Consider the following 20,623-nt stretch of genomic DNA (forward strand, 5'->3'; position numbering starts at 1 on the left):
GAGGTAGCGTAATTAATTCGAGGACTCGAGGCTCTAATGCAAGTGAGACACTTGGGAACTCCATGCTCCTGGGCAAGGAGGGGGTGTTGGTGTCGATGAGAACTGATGCAGATTCTTCCTGAGGTCTCGAGCAGGAAAGTTCTGCAAGCATGGAAGTCGGATTTTCCTTAGAGCCCAGTAAGCATGCCCCTCAAATAAAGGTTAGGAAATGCCCTTGATTTCGTCTGTTTTCTTTTAAAAGCCTAAACTTTAGAATGTGACTAGGGCATACAGAAAACTATTACATATCCCCTTCCCTGGCTGGTGCTTAATACACACCAATGCAACACACAGAGGAGCTGTCCCTCGTCTGCAGCCCAGCCTAACAGCGGGACAGACACGTCCTGCAGCAAACATGTCATTGCCAGGACTTGTGCTCAAGTACCATGCTTATTTTACCATACAAAATGACCATGGTCAGACATGAGCTTAGGACAGAGCTCCAGTAAAATCAGTGGGATGGAGAAAGGCCTTTTATATATAATAAGGCATGGGAGAATGGAGGTCAATGTCTAACACAGAGGACCCTTGGTATAGGTTCGACAAATCTGGAGCCAGGGAGGAAGGTTCAGGAGGAATGTACCCTTGGGGCTTGTCATCAGGAGGAAAGGGCTAAGGAAAAGAGGAAGGTGTGATGCACAAGCTCTTCCATGTTCCCTTCCTGACAAAGCTCAGGGGAGAGGAAAAGACCCCAAGTGGGCATCCAAAGGCGTCCGAAATGGGGGACAGAGGTCAACACAAACGCAGCCACAGTGATTCCAACTCTGGCTCGAATATCACGGGCCACAGGCACTGACTGGCGACACTTTAGGACAGAATATTGTCACCTGATTAATAAATGAAATGCACAGAACTCAAAGGTCAAGTCCGAGCTCACCAAAGCTCACTGCAACAACGTGGCATGGATAGGAAAATCCTTTTGTCAAATGTTTATGCAACACCACATATAATGAGGAAAACAAAAGTTAATTTCAATTCAAAATCCATGATGCGTGCAAGAGAAGTTTACATAGGGAAGGCGATAAAATATCGACTATCCGTGTTGACAGAAAACTTTCTGAGCACTATTATGCTGAGTCACTCTCCAAACGTAAATATGCCCCCGAAATATGTATGAGCCAATTCAGATGGAAGCTTTTCTTCTGCCACTGATTTAACAGATTCTGGTTAGCACGTTTGTCCCTTAGCACAAAGTAATATTCAGAATAAAATACGCCTGCACGTTAAAACTATCAGAGAGGGAAGGCCGGCCAAAGTGGTAGCAAAAACATTATGAAAGCTCCCCAAAACTAGCTTCTTGGGGTGACTGGGCTGAGAAAGAGTCAAGAAAATCCTTTCATCAAACCCTTAAGTCTATACAACCTTCCAGAATGTACTCCAAAAAATACTCTAAGGTTATTTCTGTTAATGGGAAGAGAAGCAGCACCCCTACCTCTCCTCCTAAAAATATCTAGTCTCATGGGGCTGACAGAACTCACCAGAGAATGTAGCCAGGGACGGTGTCAGAAGGCATTGACAATGCAGCACGACACTCTACCACATAAGTCAGCAAATTTTTTTCTCTAAAGAGCTAGAGAGTGAGTATCCTGGGATTTGCAGACCAAGGGTATTGTAGCTACTAACGTAAAAATGTTCACTATTCTTTATTATCAAAACTTAAAACTTTATTTATGGACACTGAAAATTTAATTTCATTAGTTTTCACGTGTTCCAAAGATTATTATTCTTTCAATCTTTCTCAACCATTTATGAATGTAAAATTCACTCTTAGCTTGCTGGCTCAGAGTGGGATTCGCCTGAGGGCCCCAGTCTGCAGACTCCTCCTCTCGCAGGCCGAGGGGTGGTGGGGCAGAAACAAGTCAGAAGATCTGGGGTTGGTTTCCCATCGAAGTTTCTCTTAAACACCATAAAGATCAAGCTGCACTGAAACATCCCAAATTCCCTTTGCTTATAACAAAATCAGATTATTTACTTCATCCAGTCGTTTATGTTCGCATCCTAGATTTAATTTAAGTATCAGCTATAGAGGTTGCGTTGGCCGTATACGATAAATGCAGAGACAGGAGCAAAATGGGAAACACACTGATCGATTTCTATTACCATAACGAGCAATGGCATTGGGAAAGAATCTGATTGGAGCTGTGTGCTCTAGAGAAGCCAGCAGCCAGCAGCCACCTCGTGTAATGCTCTCCTGTTCTTATCTTGTAGGCTTTCATATCGGACTGGGCAAGACACAGCTAATTGTGACACATGCAGGAACAGTGCATGTATTATCTATAGGTATGTCAACGTTCTCTTCCCACTTTGTTATTATGAGTGACAAATGATGTTTACCCACGAATGCAAGAATCATCTGGGATCATGCTGGGGTGATTGTATCAGACAAAAAGTAAAGAACCTTTCCTGACCAGATTCTAGACTGCTTCTAAATACTCAACCTCACATACAGAATCACGGGATGAGGGAGAGCTTGGAACCCGTGGATCTGGCAAATGTATCTTAGCAGTGTTTCCAAAATCGGTGTAAGTTCGATGGCTTGCTCCCTCAGAATCGACAGCCATGAACACTGTACTGTGTGTTCCGTAAAGGCTGTGAAATATAAGACCTTCAGATGGTATAGATCAAAGGCTGCAAACCACACTGCATGCGCTAGGAATACCACAGAAAAACCCAGTGTGCAGTTTCTTTCCTGGGGAATCTCCAGGGTTGTGGCACTTATGTCCCTTGGGGCATAAGCCCCTGTCTAAAGCCCTATGGCTGGTCTTCCTGTTTTTCGATTTGAAGTGCGTTTAGATTACTCACATTGACAAGAATACAGCAGAAACTTTCAACAAGCAAAAAGCATGTTAGGCTTTTGGCAGTAATTTAGGATTTTAAGACATGGTCATGACCTTCAGAGAGGTTACTGTCTTTTTTATTTTTTCTTTTTGGAAATGTAATTTTCATAAGCAAAAGATGAGAGCAGTAAGAGATGTTATGATTTAGTTCATTTTTTTCAATTAAGCCTGAAGAACAATTTTACTTGATTTGCCAAATTATCAACAAGAAAAAGCTGCACAGTCTTACATCTAAAACTGTATAAAGGACGCCAATCTCAACCAAAAACCACCTTCTAAAGAGACCTTCAAAGTTGCCACCCTCCTATCAAGAAGGTAGAGACAGGGAGAGGGTATAAATGTCTTAACAATGGCCAAAAGCTTGAGTCCACACAGTCTTGGGTCCATCACATCTCCAATCCAGACAGAGCATCCCAGACTGGGCCCCTGGTTCTTTAAAAGTAGAGTTGGGTCACCTGGTGACTGGTGTGGTTGCAGCAGAAGAAACCACAGGGCAGACACAAGCTCCGGTACCACCGTAGCAAAAGTCCGTCCTGCAGAGGTTCTCGACCCAGGGAGATTTTGCCTCCCAGGGCACATTTGGCAAGAATGGAGGGAGATGCTTTCAGCTGTCACAACTGGAGAGGTGCTACTGCATCTACTAGGTAGAGGCCAGGGATGCTGCTAACATCCTATAATGCCTAGGACAGCCCTCCATGACACAGAGTCAGCCCATCCAAACTGTCAATTGTGCCAAGACTGAGAAAGCCCGCCTTGCAGGAACCATGGCCTGGTTACAATCTAGTAAAAGGCACACAAACTGCTAAGGCCTCCTGGCTACCCAGAGGGACCCGGGTCCCCTGCAGCAGCCCTGGCCCAGCAGGCCAAGATGCCCGATTGCTGTCCACTATTAACAAGGAGGTGAAAATCAAGCGCCCAGGCAAAAAACGTCAAGCACTCCAAATACAAACTTAGAGAAGTCTGGTCGGTGGGAATCTTTTTACTACTCCCATATTATGCGGAACAATTTTGAATCAACAGTGAAGGGATGTAAGTGACATAAAATAAAATGCTTTCAAAGAAAAAGATGCTTTCACTAAACCAGTCAATTAGGAAAAGAAATGAAGAACTGAGAGCTCCTGGCATAAGTACCCTCACCATTTAGCTTTTGCTCCTCTGGGAGCTAAAACGCCTCCAGTCTCCAATGCTATACAGAGTCGAAGTGAACCCAGATTTCCAAAGAAGTCGCGAAGAGTGAGCTTGATGATGTAAACCCACTTAACATTTTGTGGGTGACTGAAAGAAGAATTTATTAGGACACTCTCCAATGTAAATTGAAGTAATTTACATAAATTTAGCTCTAAATCCAGAAGCAACTTACATTAAAAAAAAAAGTGATGTTTAAAGTGATTTAACAGTCTGTGAAGGACAGGAATTAGCCTTGAGTGGTTACAGCTTAGACATGGCTCACCCAGCGATCCGTGTGAATCCCAGTACACAGGCCACTGGCCCATTTATGGTAAGAACTGGGAATTCCAGCACCACAAGAATTTGACAAAATTTAGTAAGACTCACTCACCAGGTAGAGGGATTGAGTCATTGCGACCACTTTGCTCATCTCCTGCAAACTGGGGAAATGCGTGTCTCTTCATAGAGACCTTGTCATCAAAGATGTGACTGCAGGGACTGTGCATCTTCAGGAACTGTGTACAGTGGGGGCCTCTACAGCCATGCCACCCTACAGTAAGTAAGCCCCCTCTCTAAGTGCACAGAGCATCCCGGGAGAGGCGGTACTAGAGAAGAAGTGGAGTTTTAGATTGCTCTTTCGGGAAAGTGTTTTAAAATCCCCCCATCAGAGTGATAACAACAATAAAAATTTCCCAACACTGCAACTTCTGCTGCAAAGAGAAGTTACTCAGAAGGCTTACTAGTAACATTTCAGCCGGACTCCCACTGCCCCAAAAAGCAGTCTTCCTGCTATGAATTCAAACAGAGGTCTCTATATTACTACCAAGTTGAACAAACATATTCGTCAAATTCTGTTTCCCAGTTTTCCTATCACTTTATATAGGATATAATTTAAAATTATAACTGTGAAAATTTAACAATTACTCTTGACACTGGTTTCGTTCTTGACATTAGCAAGAGTTTTCTGAGCACTACGGATGAGAGGAAAGAAAGCTCACTTCTGGTTCACTAACTGGAACACCAGTCAAAAGAGAAATCCGAAACGTAAACATGTTATTTGAATTTGAATCATATAATTGTCTTACAATGTACGTGACTTTAAGTTATGCCGATCTTTTGAGGCGAGGCCCAGATGTCTTCTGTGCCCGTGGTCACCCCCACTGGACTTCCAAGGTACCTGCCACGAACCACACCCATTTTCCTGAGGTAGAACACCGTCTCGTGACAGAACCTGATTTCAGGGTCCTTCTGGGCGCCGATGTGCCCCTCCCTTTGTCACACTCAGTACTTTGTAGCAAGCTCCTCTGTCCAAAACATCTAACCCACAGAAATAATTCTCTCTGCCTCCAGTGTATCTCATCGGTTTATGTAACACTCAAATAAATCACATCATTTCAATGGTGAGTACAAATGGCATAAACAGATCCAAACCCAGCATCCCCTTGGTGAGCACACAGCTGGAGAAGTGAGGACAGAGGGTCAGGGATCAACAACAGAGGAGCCTGTTTGCCAGGAGCATCCAGCCCCGCGTGGGCGGCAGTTCCATCATGGGGGCGCACAGTGGTGGTGACTAACCCAGCACCTCGGTGAAGGGGGCTTTCATGATCCCATCAGAAAACCAAAGACTGGTACAAGAGAGTGGTGGCTGGCTGTTGTTGATACCTCCAGATAGGTGATTTCCCTTGGGGTTCCCTTCTGCCAGAAAAGAATGGGGAGCGTAGAGCAAGGGAGAATTCGCCCAGATGACTTCTCAGTGTACAGCCAGCCCTGTGATTCAATCCTCGAATGTCAAATGCTTCATGAAGGATAGAGGTTTCTCTGATAGAAAAGCATCCAGAACACAACAGGCCCTGGGCAGAAGAAACCACCTGTCCAGGTGGCCCTGTAGCAGTGCCAGCGGGCAGCCAGAACATCTCAGAGGTGAGCCAGAGGGAGTGTCCAAATTGCAAAGGCTTTACGATTCAAGTGCATTTCTTTTCACGGAGGACGTTGCAACAAATCCTCCATCAATTCCTGCAAACACCTCTGTAGAGACGATCCCATCAGAAGGGGATGAGTTCAAGCTCGGAGTCCCTGCAGTTGGTTCTATGCCTGGCTCTGCACCCAGGCTCTCAGGTACCAGGGCCTGCACCCTAGACTTCAGGAATGTTCTAAGAGTCCCTGTACCACCATCTCTGCCACTCTTCTGGGTCTTTCCCAGAGGATGCCCGCAGCACCTCAGAACTGAATAGGTTGAAGGAGTTTCAAAATAAAGACATTTTAAAATGCCAAAGGCCCGTGGTGGTCCCAGAGCCTGGGCGAACACGAGGGGCCATCAGAGCTGCTAGTTTCCACATGTTGTCACTTGTCATACCTGTTTGCTGGCAGGCAGAGAGCCCTGGAGGTCAATGAATTTGATCCCGCCCATCTTGCATTTACACGCTGCTTTTCAGCCAAAACCCAAGTACCCTCTCCGAGCAGTGTAAGAACCCACCATGTTGCCAGTAACACTTGGCCTGGGGACATGCAAAGGGGGCCGTGTCCAAGACACGGCTGCCTGTGGTTCTAGCAACGCAAGCCCTTGAATAAATGTGTGCCTTTGCCATGGGTGGCAGTACATATTTCTCTGTAAAAAAAAATAAGTCTGTCATGGAAAAAAAATATCAAAGGGACCAAAGATCCTGAAGCAATTTCATGGAATAAGGGCCTCCGGGACCACAAACAAAGGGTTGTGAAAATCAGCCTGCCTGGGACTGATGCTCAGATAGGGGGCGCCCCAGAGGTTAGGGCTGAGCTGCCATCCTCTGTCTTTGGAGGGGTGTCCATTAGATCTCCAAGTCCTGAATGATTGAAGGAAGGGATCAGGTAGGTCCTTTCTAGCTCTAAAATGCCGGGAGTCAGTGATCTACAATTATGAGAGGAATGGATCTTGAGAACTTCAGAAGAAAGTCTACTTGGAGATAAAAGTTTGGGCGTTCACAGGGCATTTCTCAACCAAATAGCATCCATTCCCGTATTGGCAAATCGATTTACAAAGAGCCGAAACAACCATCCTTGGGCAATGGATTGCCCTGCTTCCTAGACACTGAAACCCAAGCATCAAAAGTGATATCTTCCATCAGTGGGAATTTGGAGGTGGTTGACATGACTACAGTTTTTGTTTCCTAAAATGACATTCTTTCCATTTTGATCTGGACCAATTGTGAAATTCTAATTTAAGACCATCTCAGCATGAAACAAGATAACAAGGGATACAAGTTTTAGTTTTCTGTAGTAAAACTTTTCTGGCTATCATCCATATTTCCTGTCAAAATAGGCTATAATTATTTCAGAAAATATTCGACAGATCAAGTACTAATAGAACCTTTGCTCATAAGCAGTTGAAATCCTCTGTATCCGCACTATCTCAGCAGGTCTCTTGTCAGACTAATCTGACGAGTCACGCTAACCGATGATTCATCCTTTGTTCAGATTCTGTTTCAAAAAGGAACAATGCAACATACCATTTCCCTGCTTTACTGAAGTGGTTAATTCGTAAAATAATACCACAACAAAATGGCTTGAATTCAAATTTGTGCATTTTTATGAGGATAGCCTGTGCTAACCTCAGTTCAAAGGCTTTGGGGAATGAAAGCGAGCTTTGAAAGATAATGATAATGATGATTCAGACTAATTAAGTAGAATCTTTACCAGAATTTAAATCTTCCTGTAAAGTATTAGAATTCCTACCATTAGTTCCAAGTCCTACAACACCTGTCCCCTTCAGGAGGACACTGCCCGCACCTGCGTCCTTTCTGTATCATCAGGGCCACCCACAGCCAGCCTCAAGTGACACATAATTATGCAGTGAATCCGTGAGTGGACTTGGCCCCCGAAGGGAAGGGAAACACTGCCCGTCTGCCTATCACTTTGTTTTCAACACCCCAGAGGGAGGGAGTTTGCAGGATGCCCTGTTGTCTACGTTGTATTTTCATCTTTTGATATGATCCACGGATGGTCAAGTATAGATGAAATTTCAAACTGTTTTGATAAAGTATCCGAGTCCCTTCCATTTGGTGCTTCTGTGCATTTCCTCAGCAAGCATTTTTCATGGAACTCCTAGGAGATGAGGGGCATGATGGCCCCACACACCGGGAGGCGGGAGGAACTAGTGATCTGGCTGAAGACAACCCCGTAGAACCCCTACCGTAAGACCTTGTAACAACAGAGTGACAACAACAGGGAACCTTCTGCACCGAAGGTGTGGGGGCCACAGACACACTGAAGAAAGGCAGAGGACAGGGAGATGAAGGCGACCAGGGTGCTCCACCCGGGGACAGCTGACGCAGAGGACAGAGGACCATCTTGGAGGGGTAGCATATTGGGGAGGGTTTAGATGTGTTCTGTAGAACACCTCTCCCACCCCCCAGGCTAGAGGGTTGGAAACAACCGGAAGGATTAGGGGGAGAAAGAGCCAGAGGATTTCCAAGGATGAAAGGGGATGGCTTGCTGCTGGCACATAAGCATGTATCTTTACAGCAGCTGGGGAACTTTCCAGTGCATCGAAATCTTTAACTGTTTATCAAGGAAGCTCCCAAATTCTGCAAGGTCCTTTCCAAAATGATTGGAGGGTTTCAGGAAAGACGAGAAATATACCCTAATATTATGAGATGGAACAAGGAATTCACAGAATTAATGGTCTGCATTTTCTCAAATCATCAATAGAAATTCATTGCATCACTAATAAGAACACAAAACAGAAGGCTGCAAAGATTCCAGACAAAAATGTGCATGGAAATGTCACTGATTCCAGAGTACTGCAAAAAAGGAGCTGCAGTCAGGACAGCCACCAGAACTGGACGCCTCGAAACTAATGAAGTCTTATTGTTAAGAGAGGTAATTGCATTTGTATGCAGAACCGGGGCCAGGTCTAGCCTGTCCAGAGCCCACTTGGAGTGGAATCTTTGCTGCCTCTGTCATTTAGTGATTATCTCTAAGTGGAAGTGGCCTTTGCAGGCCTGCTTTCGATCACCACCACTTGTGCATATTAAGTTCTTTACCAACATGAACTGATGTGGAGGAAATTAGCTTTTGTCTAATACTTGGTGCTCTGTTCCTAGTATTTACAGTGACTGATGGGGTAGGGTGGGAGGAAGAGGACAGGGAGGATTTCCTTGGATAATACTTTAGGCGATGTCATTCTGATGTAAGGAAATATGTTTTAATAAAGTAAACTAAACGTTAGAAAAAAACAAAAAAGAATGATTTAACAGACCTCAAAATTCTCCTTGAGGGGCTTCCCTGGTGGCGCAGTGGTTGAGAACCTGCCTGCTAATGCAGGGGACAGGGGTTCGAGCCCTGGTCTGGGAAGATCCCACATGCCGCGGAGCAACTAGGCCCGTGAGCCACAACTACTGAGCCTGTGCGTCTGGAGCCTGTGCTCCGCAACAAGGGAGGCCGCCATAGTGAGAGGCCCGCGCACCGCGATGAAGAGTGGTCCCCGCCTGCCACAACTAGAGAAAGCCCTCGCGCGGAAACGAAGACCCAACACAGCAAAAATAAATTAATTAATAAACTCCTACCCCCAACATCTTAAAAAAAAAGATTCCCCAAACCAATAACCCAAGTTTTGTCTATTCCATTAGAATTATAAAAATATATTCTTTCTTTTCCCCCAATATGTAAGGATCAGGTTTTAGTCGTCTTTAGTGACCTTTTACTAATAACCTTTAGTATCAAAAATTCTATGTGCACCTGATTACAGCTGTAAAAGTGGAAACTGATTGCTCATCTCAACATATTCCTTGTAAAGCAATTAGTTAAAAATTATTCAGCAGAGAAAGGTTAATTATGCTGATAGCCCTCCTCTTAAGACCCTCAAAAGTCAAAATTAATGAGGTAGTCACCTATGTCCAAAACAGTGTGAAGGAGTTACATTGTCAGTGTCATGAGCAAATCAGTGTAATTCACTTTTAGACAACCATGTAGATTTTTCTACGAGCTAGATACAGCATCCAGTCCTTACCTGAGTGCCCTAAGTTAGCATGTAAAATTCCTTGGGGACTCAATGACAAAAGAAACCACCTAGGGTTTGCTGCTGTCACTCAGCTGACCCTTCTGCCCCATCAGCCGCCTTGAAGGCACTGATCCCACAGACAACACATCCCTGGAGGTGTGGTAGGGAACCCGGGGGTTTAGACAGGTCACCAGTGACACCATAAGACATGCACAAGAAACTAATGGTTTTCTGGCCTACGCACTGAGAACTGTCACTGCTCCATATTCTCTCTCTCTCTCTGCTCATGTCAGAAGAGGGGAAGCTCCTGAGAGCGTCAGCAACTCAGCGTTCTGGGCTGGTGGCTCAGAGGGGCCGGGCTGCTCTGCACTTTAGCTCAAGCACTGTGACCGCAAGTCATTCCTCTCTGGGCAACAGACTGTCCGTCCTCAAGATGAGAACAGAAGACAAGGTCACGGCCAAGATCTCAGCCGACCCGACTCAGGGCACCTGGCTGGGTGTTCCAGCCCTGGCACCTGAAGGACCCACTACAAACAATTTTGGAGAGTCCTGTGTTTTCTCCTTTTAACTGCAGTTACAATGCACTTCCTGCTCAAAGATTAAAAAAAATAATTGTGTGCTCTTTGTTGAGGCCAGGGACAGCAGTGAATTGGCAGTCCACATTTAATAATTATCCATCCCTTCTAAATATAATGTCTGATCTTGATGGCTTGCTAGAAGTGTGACATCAGATATGCTTAATACACATGTGACACTGTTAGTGATCTGGTCCCTTTCTTACTCGAGAAATGATTATGGTTGGAGGTTATAAACAGCGCTTGAGCCTTTCTGCCTCGACCTCTCTGTGGTGCAAAATTATAGGAGGCTCAAACGCAGTTCCCTGATCCCTGTGCGTCTGGTCAGCCCTCAAATGTGGGCACTTAGATGAAGCCCGGGTGCCAGACCACTCTTTGCATTCCAGAGGAGTCACAGACAAGAAAGATACCGAGGATGGAGCTTCAGTCAAGCATAAAAGGAAGGACTGTCCTCCTGCGTGGTCAGGCTACGTACCACGATGTATTCAGAAAGGTCACTGTCTATAACTCTGGATACTTTGGAATATACTTTATAGCTAGGATAACTGGCTAATGTTTTGCTTTTTATAACCATAACCATAATTTCCTTGCCATAGGCCATCACGAAAAGGGAACAGATCTTATAGTTCAGGTATTAGTACTATTGAATGCCCATCTGTTTCTAGTCTTTTAAATCTTACAGTGACTCTGTAAACTTTGATTAGGCACCTACTGTGTGAAAAAGTGGCGGAAGAAGGATTCAGAGTTATGATGAATCATTTCTATGTTCAAATTATTAATACTGGAAACTACTGGAACAAGCTCCATACATATACACAACAGGTATATAATGTATGGACATATTTTCTGTACATATGTTCGCTTTGATGAGTGAGTTATAACTAGAAAACAGAGGCAGCGTTCTGCTGAGACTGGACGTGAGGGGATTCGGGTTCAGTTCATCAGTTTATTTCAATTCAGTAAACAGAGAGGTCACGTGCTGAGTCTGTCACTGTATTAAAGGCACCACAGATGCAGTTGAATTCAACATGGTCTATCCCTCGATGCGTTTCACAGAACTGAGAAAAAGTAGCTATGATCCAACATGAACCAGAAGTGCTCTGATAAAAATGTGCAGAGACCCTGAGCAGTGTGGACCAGAGGAGTTTGGACGGGACGGAGGGGCGGGCACATGTGGTTAGTCTAGAAAATCCATGGAAGGAGGAGGCAACAAGTGCCCTCGGTTTAAAGGATGAGCGGAAGTTTGTCAAGGAGTTTCAGGTTTTCCTAAGGTGACTCTGGTACTTGGAAAACACGTTAGGGCAAGAGAGAGATGGAGAGAGAAGCACTGAACGGCTGTTTCAGTGGCCAAAGTGAAAACTGCCTAAGTTCTTTGGGAGCAGAGGAAGGCGCTGGAGATTGCTGAGGGTGGCTGCACGGTACCCAGCTGATGGAAGCAGGTGGGAAGGGCGAGTCCAGCTAGATGCCAAGGTGCCCGGCATGGCAGCTGAGTTTGGGAAGACAGAGCAGCAGGCTGGGGAAACGCTCTGATTCTGGACATGCCAGATGGATGGGGCCCCTCAGTAGTCACACGGGGATGCGTCCAGGAAAGTATGATGGCTATTTTGGGTCCTGGTTCTCCCACTGCCTAAAGGCACAGCCGGGACCACATATGTAAACTGAGGCTGCGAGTAAATAAAAAGAGATGTGCCTGGTTCACCAGGCTTGCAAGGGAGACAACCCAGCCTGTTACTTGGAGCCTGACTTTCAGCTTCTTCTGAACAACACTGTGTGATCCAAGGCGCTGACGAGAAGCCAGCCGGACATAAAGCACTGCATTTTGAGGACACTGTGAGAGCCATCGCACGCCCCAGCGAGCTGGCTGCCCCGAGTTTGCCTGAGTTTCCGTGCGGGCGTGGTGGCTCCATGGGGCCCCCTGGCGGTGGGCGTGCATCTCCACTGTCGTTTCACAGCCTGGGAAGCTCAGGTCCCTGAAGGTGGGATGATGTATCCACGGTGGCAGAGCGTGGGTCAGTCAGAGCCACAACGAGCACCGGGGACTCTGCGATCTGATTCAAAGAAAATTAAAAACGGAAGCCTCCGCTCTGCAGTCCACTGAGCCCCGCCAACACTGTCAAGGTTGGAGAAATCAGAGATTCCGGGTTTTCTTCCAGTCCAGGAAACACACAATGCCTGGGAGCCGAACTCACCTGCTTTTAACTCTTCACTGCTACACCCAGGGAACTGGAGAAAGGAATGTTCTAAATCCATTTCCCCTTCAATTAACTCAAGGAGCTGGCGACAGCTTGCTAAGGAAACTGTGGCAGGGCCCGGGTATTTATAGGAGCAGCAGACAAGCAGAGCATCCGCTGGAGATGCTGGGACCACGCTCTTCTGCAAAATTGCATGAAGTCGTGGGGAGAAGTGTTACTACAAAGCCCAGCAGAGACGCCGGGAAGCAAATAAAGCTGGTGCCAGCTGACAGAGCAGCCTGAGCTTCAGCGCAGATTTTTATTTCTTTGGAAATGTAGAGTAATAATTCTGTAAGCAAAGTCCCTACACATAAAACTTCTATTTTCAAGAGAAAAAGACTAACCAAAAAATGCAGTCTGCAGCCCGTGGCTTTAATCCTTCATCATCGTGAGCCACACAGATGTGGCCAATGGCTTTCGGTGGCACACCTGGCAGCACGGCTTCAGTTACCACGGAGCTCTCAACGCAAGCATTTTGTTGGATGGACGCAGGCAGGGGAAGGAGAGAGATAAAACGTAAGTAACGATAGCTCCCGGGGATTCATATCTTGTAAACAGCCCCAGCGGTCCTGGGGCCGCTCTGGATCACCCGGCACAGTCTGCAGTCTGCGTTGTACCTCAGGCACCAAAGGAGAGAACAGCCAGCTTAGCGGAGGCTGGCCTGGCTCTAGTCCCTTCACACTCAGGCTCCGACTCTCTAGAGTCAGGACTTTTTCCAGGCTGCTTATCCTCGGAGGTGCAAGTGTCCCGCATGATGCGTGTGTCCCCTCGACGGTGCGCTACAAACGCCAGATCTGGCCTGCAGGAGGCGGACGGTACCACCAGCAGCCTCCAGCCTCGTGTGCGGCCGGACTCTGAGACCCTGGGCATTGCAGGAAGCTGTGCCAAGCCCCAGCCGAGCCCTAACAGATGAGGACACGGTCTAGAGGCCAGACTTGGAACACACACACTCCTGTCTGCCTGTTCAATGAGGGCTGAGTCTCTGAGCTGGAACTGCTCTGGGAAGGCAGGTCCAAACCGCAGAGGGCAGGTGCACTGCCCTTGACTGAGCTCAGAAGCAGCGTCATACAGAAAACCACAGCAGGGCCTCCAGCCCACAGGAAAAGCGGGAAGGGAATCACAAGACCCCCGGGTTCGAAGAGCACAACTGGCCGCACCCTGCTGACCCCGCCCATCTTAAAGATTTTACCGCAGACTCTTCCAGAAAAGGGGAAGCCAGGAGTAGAAGCGGGGGAGGCAGGCTGCAAACAGATCCTGGTGTGTGTTTTACGACAAAAGTTTCAGCATCTTCTTCGATTAAGTTCTGAGAGAAGGGAGCCGGGCCACAGATTCCACCAGGAGTGGGTTCCACAGCGCTGCCTGCGGGAGAAGCCCTGTTTACCGGCAGTAAGGAGGGGGCTCGATGGGAGGGAAGAGCAAGGGGGCACAGCCAACATCACCGACCAAGACACAGCAGCCCAGGGCAATGGGGACGAAAGCCGAAACGAGACTTGTCTTTTACGGCTCATGCGTTAATTCTGTAAGTATTACGTAGGCAACTGCCGCGACTCAGTCCGTGCTGTAGGTGCTGGGAGCAGAGACGGGACAAGAGTCACCCCGTCACAGCAGCTGCATTCGGGGGACGGAGGCAAAATGACACAGAGACAAACGCAGTCATCTGTAGTGAGTGCCAAGAAGGGAGAAAGGAGCCGAGTGGGGGAGCTTGCAGAAGGCGCTAGAGAGTAAGGAGGTCATGTGGGCCTGGGGACAGAGGGGCAAGGAGTGGCCAGGACACATGCTCCAGACAGGGGAGAAAGCGACACCCTGAAGACGGTGACGGTGCCCACGTGCACCGTCTGCCGGGCAGCTGCAGCCAACCCCGCCAACACACCCACCGTGTCCCTCCGATCAGCGTGGAAGCCCAAGTCGAGGGCCATCGCTTCTCCACGAGGCGGCACCCACCCCCCATTCCCCGCTCCCAGGCCCTATCTGGACAGCTCCCTGTGTTAAACAGGGAGGGGCTCTGGACACAGAGTCCAAGTGCCCTAGACTGTCCACCGCTGGCTTCTGTCCAAGTCCTCTGTGCGGACCAGGGTAGCAGGTGCTGCTTTAGTCTGGCCATTTGGCTACTAAGACTGAAGGGACCTTTGCTCTGTGTCAGCTAGAGTCGGCCAGACGATTAACCTTCGGACACTGCCCTCTCCAGCCGGCTGTCTGCTTCACATTGACCCCGGTGACTGGGTGTGCTCCGCCTTAAAGGAGAAAAGTCCCCCAGTGGAAAACACTGGACAGAGCCACGTTATTCCTACCTGATAGCAGGGCACGGCATCCCCTGGTACCCGGACATCACCTGCCAAGCAGGTGCACTGCAACTTGGGGTGACAGACCGGGAGGGAGGTGCAGGGCTCAAGGTCACCTCACTGCAGGCATCTCCCACCAGGCGCTCACGGCCACTCACACTCCCTCCACGAAGAAACCAGCTCCTGGCGGCAGCTTCTCAGTCGTGGGGGAGTGCAGACAGGAATCAACAGATGAAGTCAAGTCACTTTGTTAACAAGAACTCAGATTAGATTACGCTGTGGTTCAGTGGTGGTTCTGCGGTGTGATAAGTTGGTTAATAACAGGATCCCCGATGTAGGAGCTTAATGGGAATTCAATAATTACAGGTACCCAGAATTGCACTGTTAGCCCAGGAAATGCTAGCACCCACCCTCTGACCTAATAACACAAAACCTATCTGGGCCTATTGAGACGGTTATGATCTGGAGAACATGCTTTCAATACTAACCAAGCACCTTGACAAAATTACTCTTTTGTACCTAAAATACCATATTGGATGCTATACTATCTTACAGACTCGATGGCAAGGTTCTTATTTTCCTTGTTAAATGTCCAAGTTGAAGAATTCTTGAATAGGTATTTCTTAATCATTGTTAGCTCTTGTCCCCATTATACAATTAGTGACCAACAAATGATAAGGAGAAAATAATATCTGAATTGCATCTTATAGTTTAGGAAACTCTTTCAGGACAGGGGGAGTGGGGAGGATCCTTACCATTTTTCAGTAAGATACCAGGACAGTAATTATTGTACCCCTTCAAGTGAAGGAAACCGAACCTTAAGGAGGTGAAGGGATTTATCTGAGCCCCCACTCACTCCCTCCCCGCTCCGCAGCATAAGATGAAAAAGCCAGGAGGGAAATCCCTGTTCTTCCCACTGAAACAATAACTGAGGCTCGTGTTTCACAAAGGCTGCATGTCCTGAGATCTGCACTTTTCACAACTGTCCCCAAGAGGAAGCATGACTACATTATCCCCTGTTCTAGATTAGCAAGTCATGAGTTCACGGGGTTTTATTCTATTTCCTAGAAACGGCAGCCTAACTCAAAGAGGCCATTTGAAACGAGGGGGGGAAATAATTTTTGTTTTGGGAACAGGGGGAGAACTAGCCATAAACGTCTCTGACAATATTTTTAATTTTTTCACTAATACAGTCTTTGATGATAAGAAAAATGGAACACTGGATTTAAAGCATAAAACGGTCCATTAGCTGGGTCTTGAACTTGTTTTTAAAACTCCAGATAATACAGCTTTGCTGTTTTTTGTCTTTGCAAAATGTCAAAATGTAGCTAGGATTAACGGTTCTCTAAATCAACAGGACATCATATGTTTGTAAATGGTTTACGGTTCCACTGGATGTAAAATGTTGAGCTCATGTATTATCATCACTGCTGAGCCTTTAGTGAATCTACTGACATTTCCACTGGCACCCGGCGCAGAAGTGGAAGCAGCACAGAGTGGACATCTCCGGAGGCCTGGCGTGATGCAGCGCCAGGTTCAAATTCTAGGGGTACAGGCAAGGGAACCAAAAGGGAGGCGAGGCCCGTTGCCCCTGGGCTGATCACAGAACAGTGACACTGGAGCAGGGGGGTCCTACCCAAAGTTAAGGGGTCAACAATGGTCCCTTCCAAAGCCATGAACGGATGGGAGGACTCTAGGCCAAATGCAGCATTCTCAGGAGAAATTTCATGAGACACAAGAAAACCAGCTTTAACCCTGTCGTTCTAACACAAACCCTGTCACTACTGGCAAATGTCCTTCCCCATGGATGCATGTTTGCACATTATGGCTTCAGCCACGTAACTACAGTTTTGTTATTTTCACCGAACACTGTCTTTTTGCCTGGAAAACTATCTTTGCGAGCAACTGAGTGATATTCAATGGTGTTGACTTGATAAAACACACTCTTTTCCCCAATGTTGGATATTTGGGCTCTTACCAGTTTTTTAGGCAGATGAGATTTTTTGCAAAGGAGACCAGAAGCCAAGGTCACTTCACTTTACAACTGTTTCAGGTGAGATAAATGGTTTTCTCTGACCTTGTGAAAAGTTGCACAGAGCTTCCAAATACCTGGTGTACATGCACTAAGACGACCCTGAACACTCATATCTTCAGTTACCTCTCTGTCCCGTGAAGCACATGTGTGCAGTCTATGGACAAGCAAAAGGGTTACTCACATGTCACATTTCTCATTTCAACAAACACATATGCTTTCACACCAACTGTGTACATTAATAAAACTTCAAAAGTTGGCAATGAATGCAAATAAGTTACTTTTCAAAGAAAATGAAACTTTCTGAGATAGTTCACAGTGACCGAGCACTAAAACATATTATAGCCAATTGCTTAATATTGAACCGTCAAACGGCATTATAAACACCATCCGAATGATCATTACCCTGCTGGGATGGCACCAAATTCTGCTGTCTCTGAGGGAACTCTTTATATAGGAAAGACCAAGCACTAAATTCTTCCCTCTCTTTTCTTTCTAGTGTGGAGCTAGATTTTAAGCAGCAAGAAGACAAACTCCAGCCAGTTCTGAGGAAACTCCATCCTTTCGAGGAAACTCAGGTCGCACACTCGCCTTACTCTCAGGAGACTTACTCAACTCCCAAGCAAAAACCCAAAACTGAATCTAAAAAGCACGGACGATGGAAACTCTGGTTCCTTTAAAACTCACGGTGTTTGGAGTCTAAAGGCCGTCTTTAAAACCCACTGGAGTTCAAAGTAAATCCTTTCCCAAAACGAATAGGACGGAGTGAACGGTGGCTGACTCGGACACCACCAGTTCTCACCCTGCTTACCAAAAAGGCCTTTGTAACAGATCAACTCACAGAAGCGAAGTAGTACATGTCACACCTTGCCAGCTGTTCTTTGCAGTTTGTGGATGTGGGATGTAAAACCGGAAACGAAACTTAACATAGTCAAAGATGCTAAGTAAAAATTCTATGCCCGCACCCCAGATCAGCAAGGATTACATTATCAACCTGCAGAATGGCAGGCTGTCACTCTGTAACACAGCTAAAACTCATAATTATTTTCAAGCCTCTATTTTTTTTTTTAATACTGAGAAGAAAAAGTAGCCCTTACATTTGCAAAGGACTTCATTTTTATGTTTAATTTTGCAAATAAGCGGGGGGCGAGTGCAATTTTCAGCACATCAAATTCCGGAGAAAGCACAATTTTTTTCAAGTGGTCGGAGACCATGAATAATCTCTAAAATGTGACTATATGTATATTTGCCTCATGTGCTGTAGCGCTAAGCCAAGGGACATCTCAGCGTCACACTGACACCTCAAATTCAGCGTTTGTTTCAACTCCAGACCGGTGACGTGCTTACTGCTCATCCTGCAAATGCCCAGCAGCCAGGAGTCCCCCAAAGTCAGGACATGCAAGTTGCAGGACATGCAAGTTTAATCACTGCAAGTTGACAGGGTCAGAGCTATCGGACACTAAGCTTTCGTAGATCTCATTTTTAATCTTTTGGTACCCAAAGGCCAAATGATAAATCCTGGCAAGAATTTGAAAACACACGTAGAGAGATACACAGCAGATAATACAGTCACCAATAAATCACAGGCGTTCTCTGCCACCGGAAAGTGTTTCTGTGGATCAATCTCTGAGACACTGTTCATCACGAAAGCTCAGTCAGACATTTTATACAATTCGTTATGCTTTGTAACAACTGTAGAAGATCTGACCATCTCAAAGAGAAACCGCGTGCTTAGTTTAGCTGCTACCAACAAACCAACTAACGTCACCTACATTTAACCTATTAGTGAGCTGTACTAAATGACATACCTAGGGGAAAGCTGTGAATCAAATGTTTTTAGGTCTTTTTTAAATAAATCGTGACACTTCGAGTTCTCTTTTGATTACACATTGCAATATAAATCTTAGTTCCTTTATTTTTTCACTCATTCCTTTGCACCTTTGCAAGTACCTTTTTATAGAAATCAAAAGCCCCTAGTCTATTAAGGACTCTTGTCTATCAAGTTTTGGCTTTTCACAGTAGGAAGTAGGGATCTTCTTTTGACTTTTTTTGGTTCAACTTTAATTTTGAGTCGTTTGTGAATGTACAATGAAACCGAGTCTTCTGGTCTCTGTCCAACCGTTTCTTATCTAATCTCGTGCTCACACGCACACCTCACTGACCAGATGCCAATAAGGTGGTCGGCCTTAGTGAAAGGATCTACCTGCGTTTCTCAGATTGGAGCTATTTCTTGCCACGCATTTTCCTCCTGACTCAACAGCAAATCTATTTTCATTCTAAGGGTTTTGATTCTAGAAAGACCTTAGTGGACTTGAAAAAAAAGTGACAGGAGTATCTCATGTAAGCATTCTTTGGGGATTACTCAAGCTATATCACAGATGTGTGCTTTAAGTAAAAGAAAAACATGCATCTTTTGTGGACATGATACATGAGGATACAAATCCTTGAATATCAGTTAACAGAATTGAGAAATATTTTTGTGCAAGAGGAAGGCTAAGTTGATCCTGTACCATGAAGGAAGTGCAATTGTTTCATGTAGAGATAAAATTTAAAAAAATGTGTTTCATGTATTTTCTACTCTTTTTAACTAAAGTTATAAAAAATGTTTGCAACAGGCTATCTCTCCTTGTGTTTTCAAAATCCCGACTATCTCAGTGAATTGAAATAAGGGTGTTAGCAGCTCTCTGCTTAGTACCATAATTCCGTCTAACAAAGAGGACATCTAGTAAACAAAGTAACATCACTGTTTGAAAGCAGTCTAGACAAAAAAAAAAGTTAGTATTTTCAGAATCAAAAAGGAAACTGAAGATAAATTCCTATTTAAAAATGAAACTGTCTTCAGAATAGAAAAATATTTTCAAACTCATTTCATAGTTTAACTGCAATGTGTCCTAACAGATGATGACTCTTCTCTTAGAAAGATTTAAGTAAAATCTTTGATACAAAACCAAGGTAAAAAGTACCGTGTTCCCTCATATGTAGATGTACACATGGCATTACGTATAGAGATTAAATTATTATACTTGTCACTAAGTTCTTTATTAATTTTTAAATAAAAAAAAATCAAAGGTCATGTTTTGTGTGGCTATTAATCTTATTTCGTGGTTTCAATAATTTGGTAAAAAATAATCCGAGGAAATAATAATAAAGGAAAGATGTTCAGGCTGAAGAGAACTCCATTGGGTCTTTGGGAGACGAGAAGGGCCGTGGGCACTGCCTACTGGCCTGGTCTGGCTGGGGAGGGGGCAGGGCTGAAATCCAGCTCAGACTCAGTTGACCAGACCACGCACCCTGGCGTGGGCTTCAGCTGCCAGGAGAACAGGATGGCTTTTAAGGGCAAAGGGCATCATACACAGCAGGATCTGGCTGAGGTCTAATTTTTGTTTTTATTTTATTTTTTTTGCGGCACGCGGGCCTCTCACTGTTGTGGCCTCTCCCGCTGCGGAGCACAGGCTCCAGACACGCAGGCTTAGCGGCCACGGCTCACGG

The 20,623-nt window shown here is 45.8% G+C and overlaps 2 protein-coding genes across 3 annotated transcripts in view; one reads left to right on the plus strand and one right to left on the minus strand.

Annotated features, from left to right (window-relative positions):
* INSYN2A (inhibitory synaptic factor 2A) overlaps nt 1–17,814 on the plus strand; it is a 36,669-nt gene extending 18,855 nt beyond the window's left edge. Inside the window, exons 2-3 of the mRNA XM_024751570.1 lie at nt 2,248–2,319; nt 17,634–17,814. Coding sequence (XP_024607338.1) covers nt 2,248–2,319; nt 17,634–17,814 — 253 coding nt within the window. The remainder of the gene's footprint in view (nt 1–2,247; nt 2,320–17,633) is intronic.
* DOCK1 (dedicator of cytokinesis 1) overlaps nt 1–20,623 on the minus strand; it is a 463,294-nt gene that overhangs the window by 295,832 nt on the left and 146,839 nt on the right. The window lies entirely within an intron of this gene.

The sequence above is a fragment of the Neophocaena asiaeorientalis genome, unplaced genomic scaffold (genome assembly GCF_003031525.2).
Source record: "Neophocaena asiaeorientalis asiaeorientalis breed wild unplaced genomic scaffold, Neophocaena_asiaeorientalis_V1.1 scaffold108, whole genome shotgun sequence".
Lineage (NCBI taxonomy): Eukaryota > Metazoa > Chordata > Mammalia > Artiodactyla > Phocoenidae > Neophocaena > Neophocaena asiaeorientalis.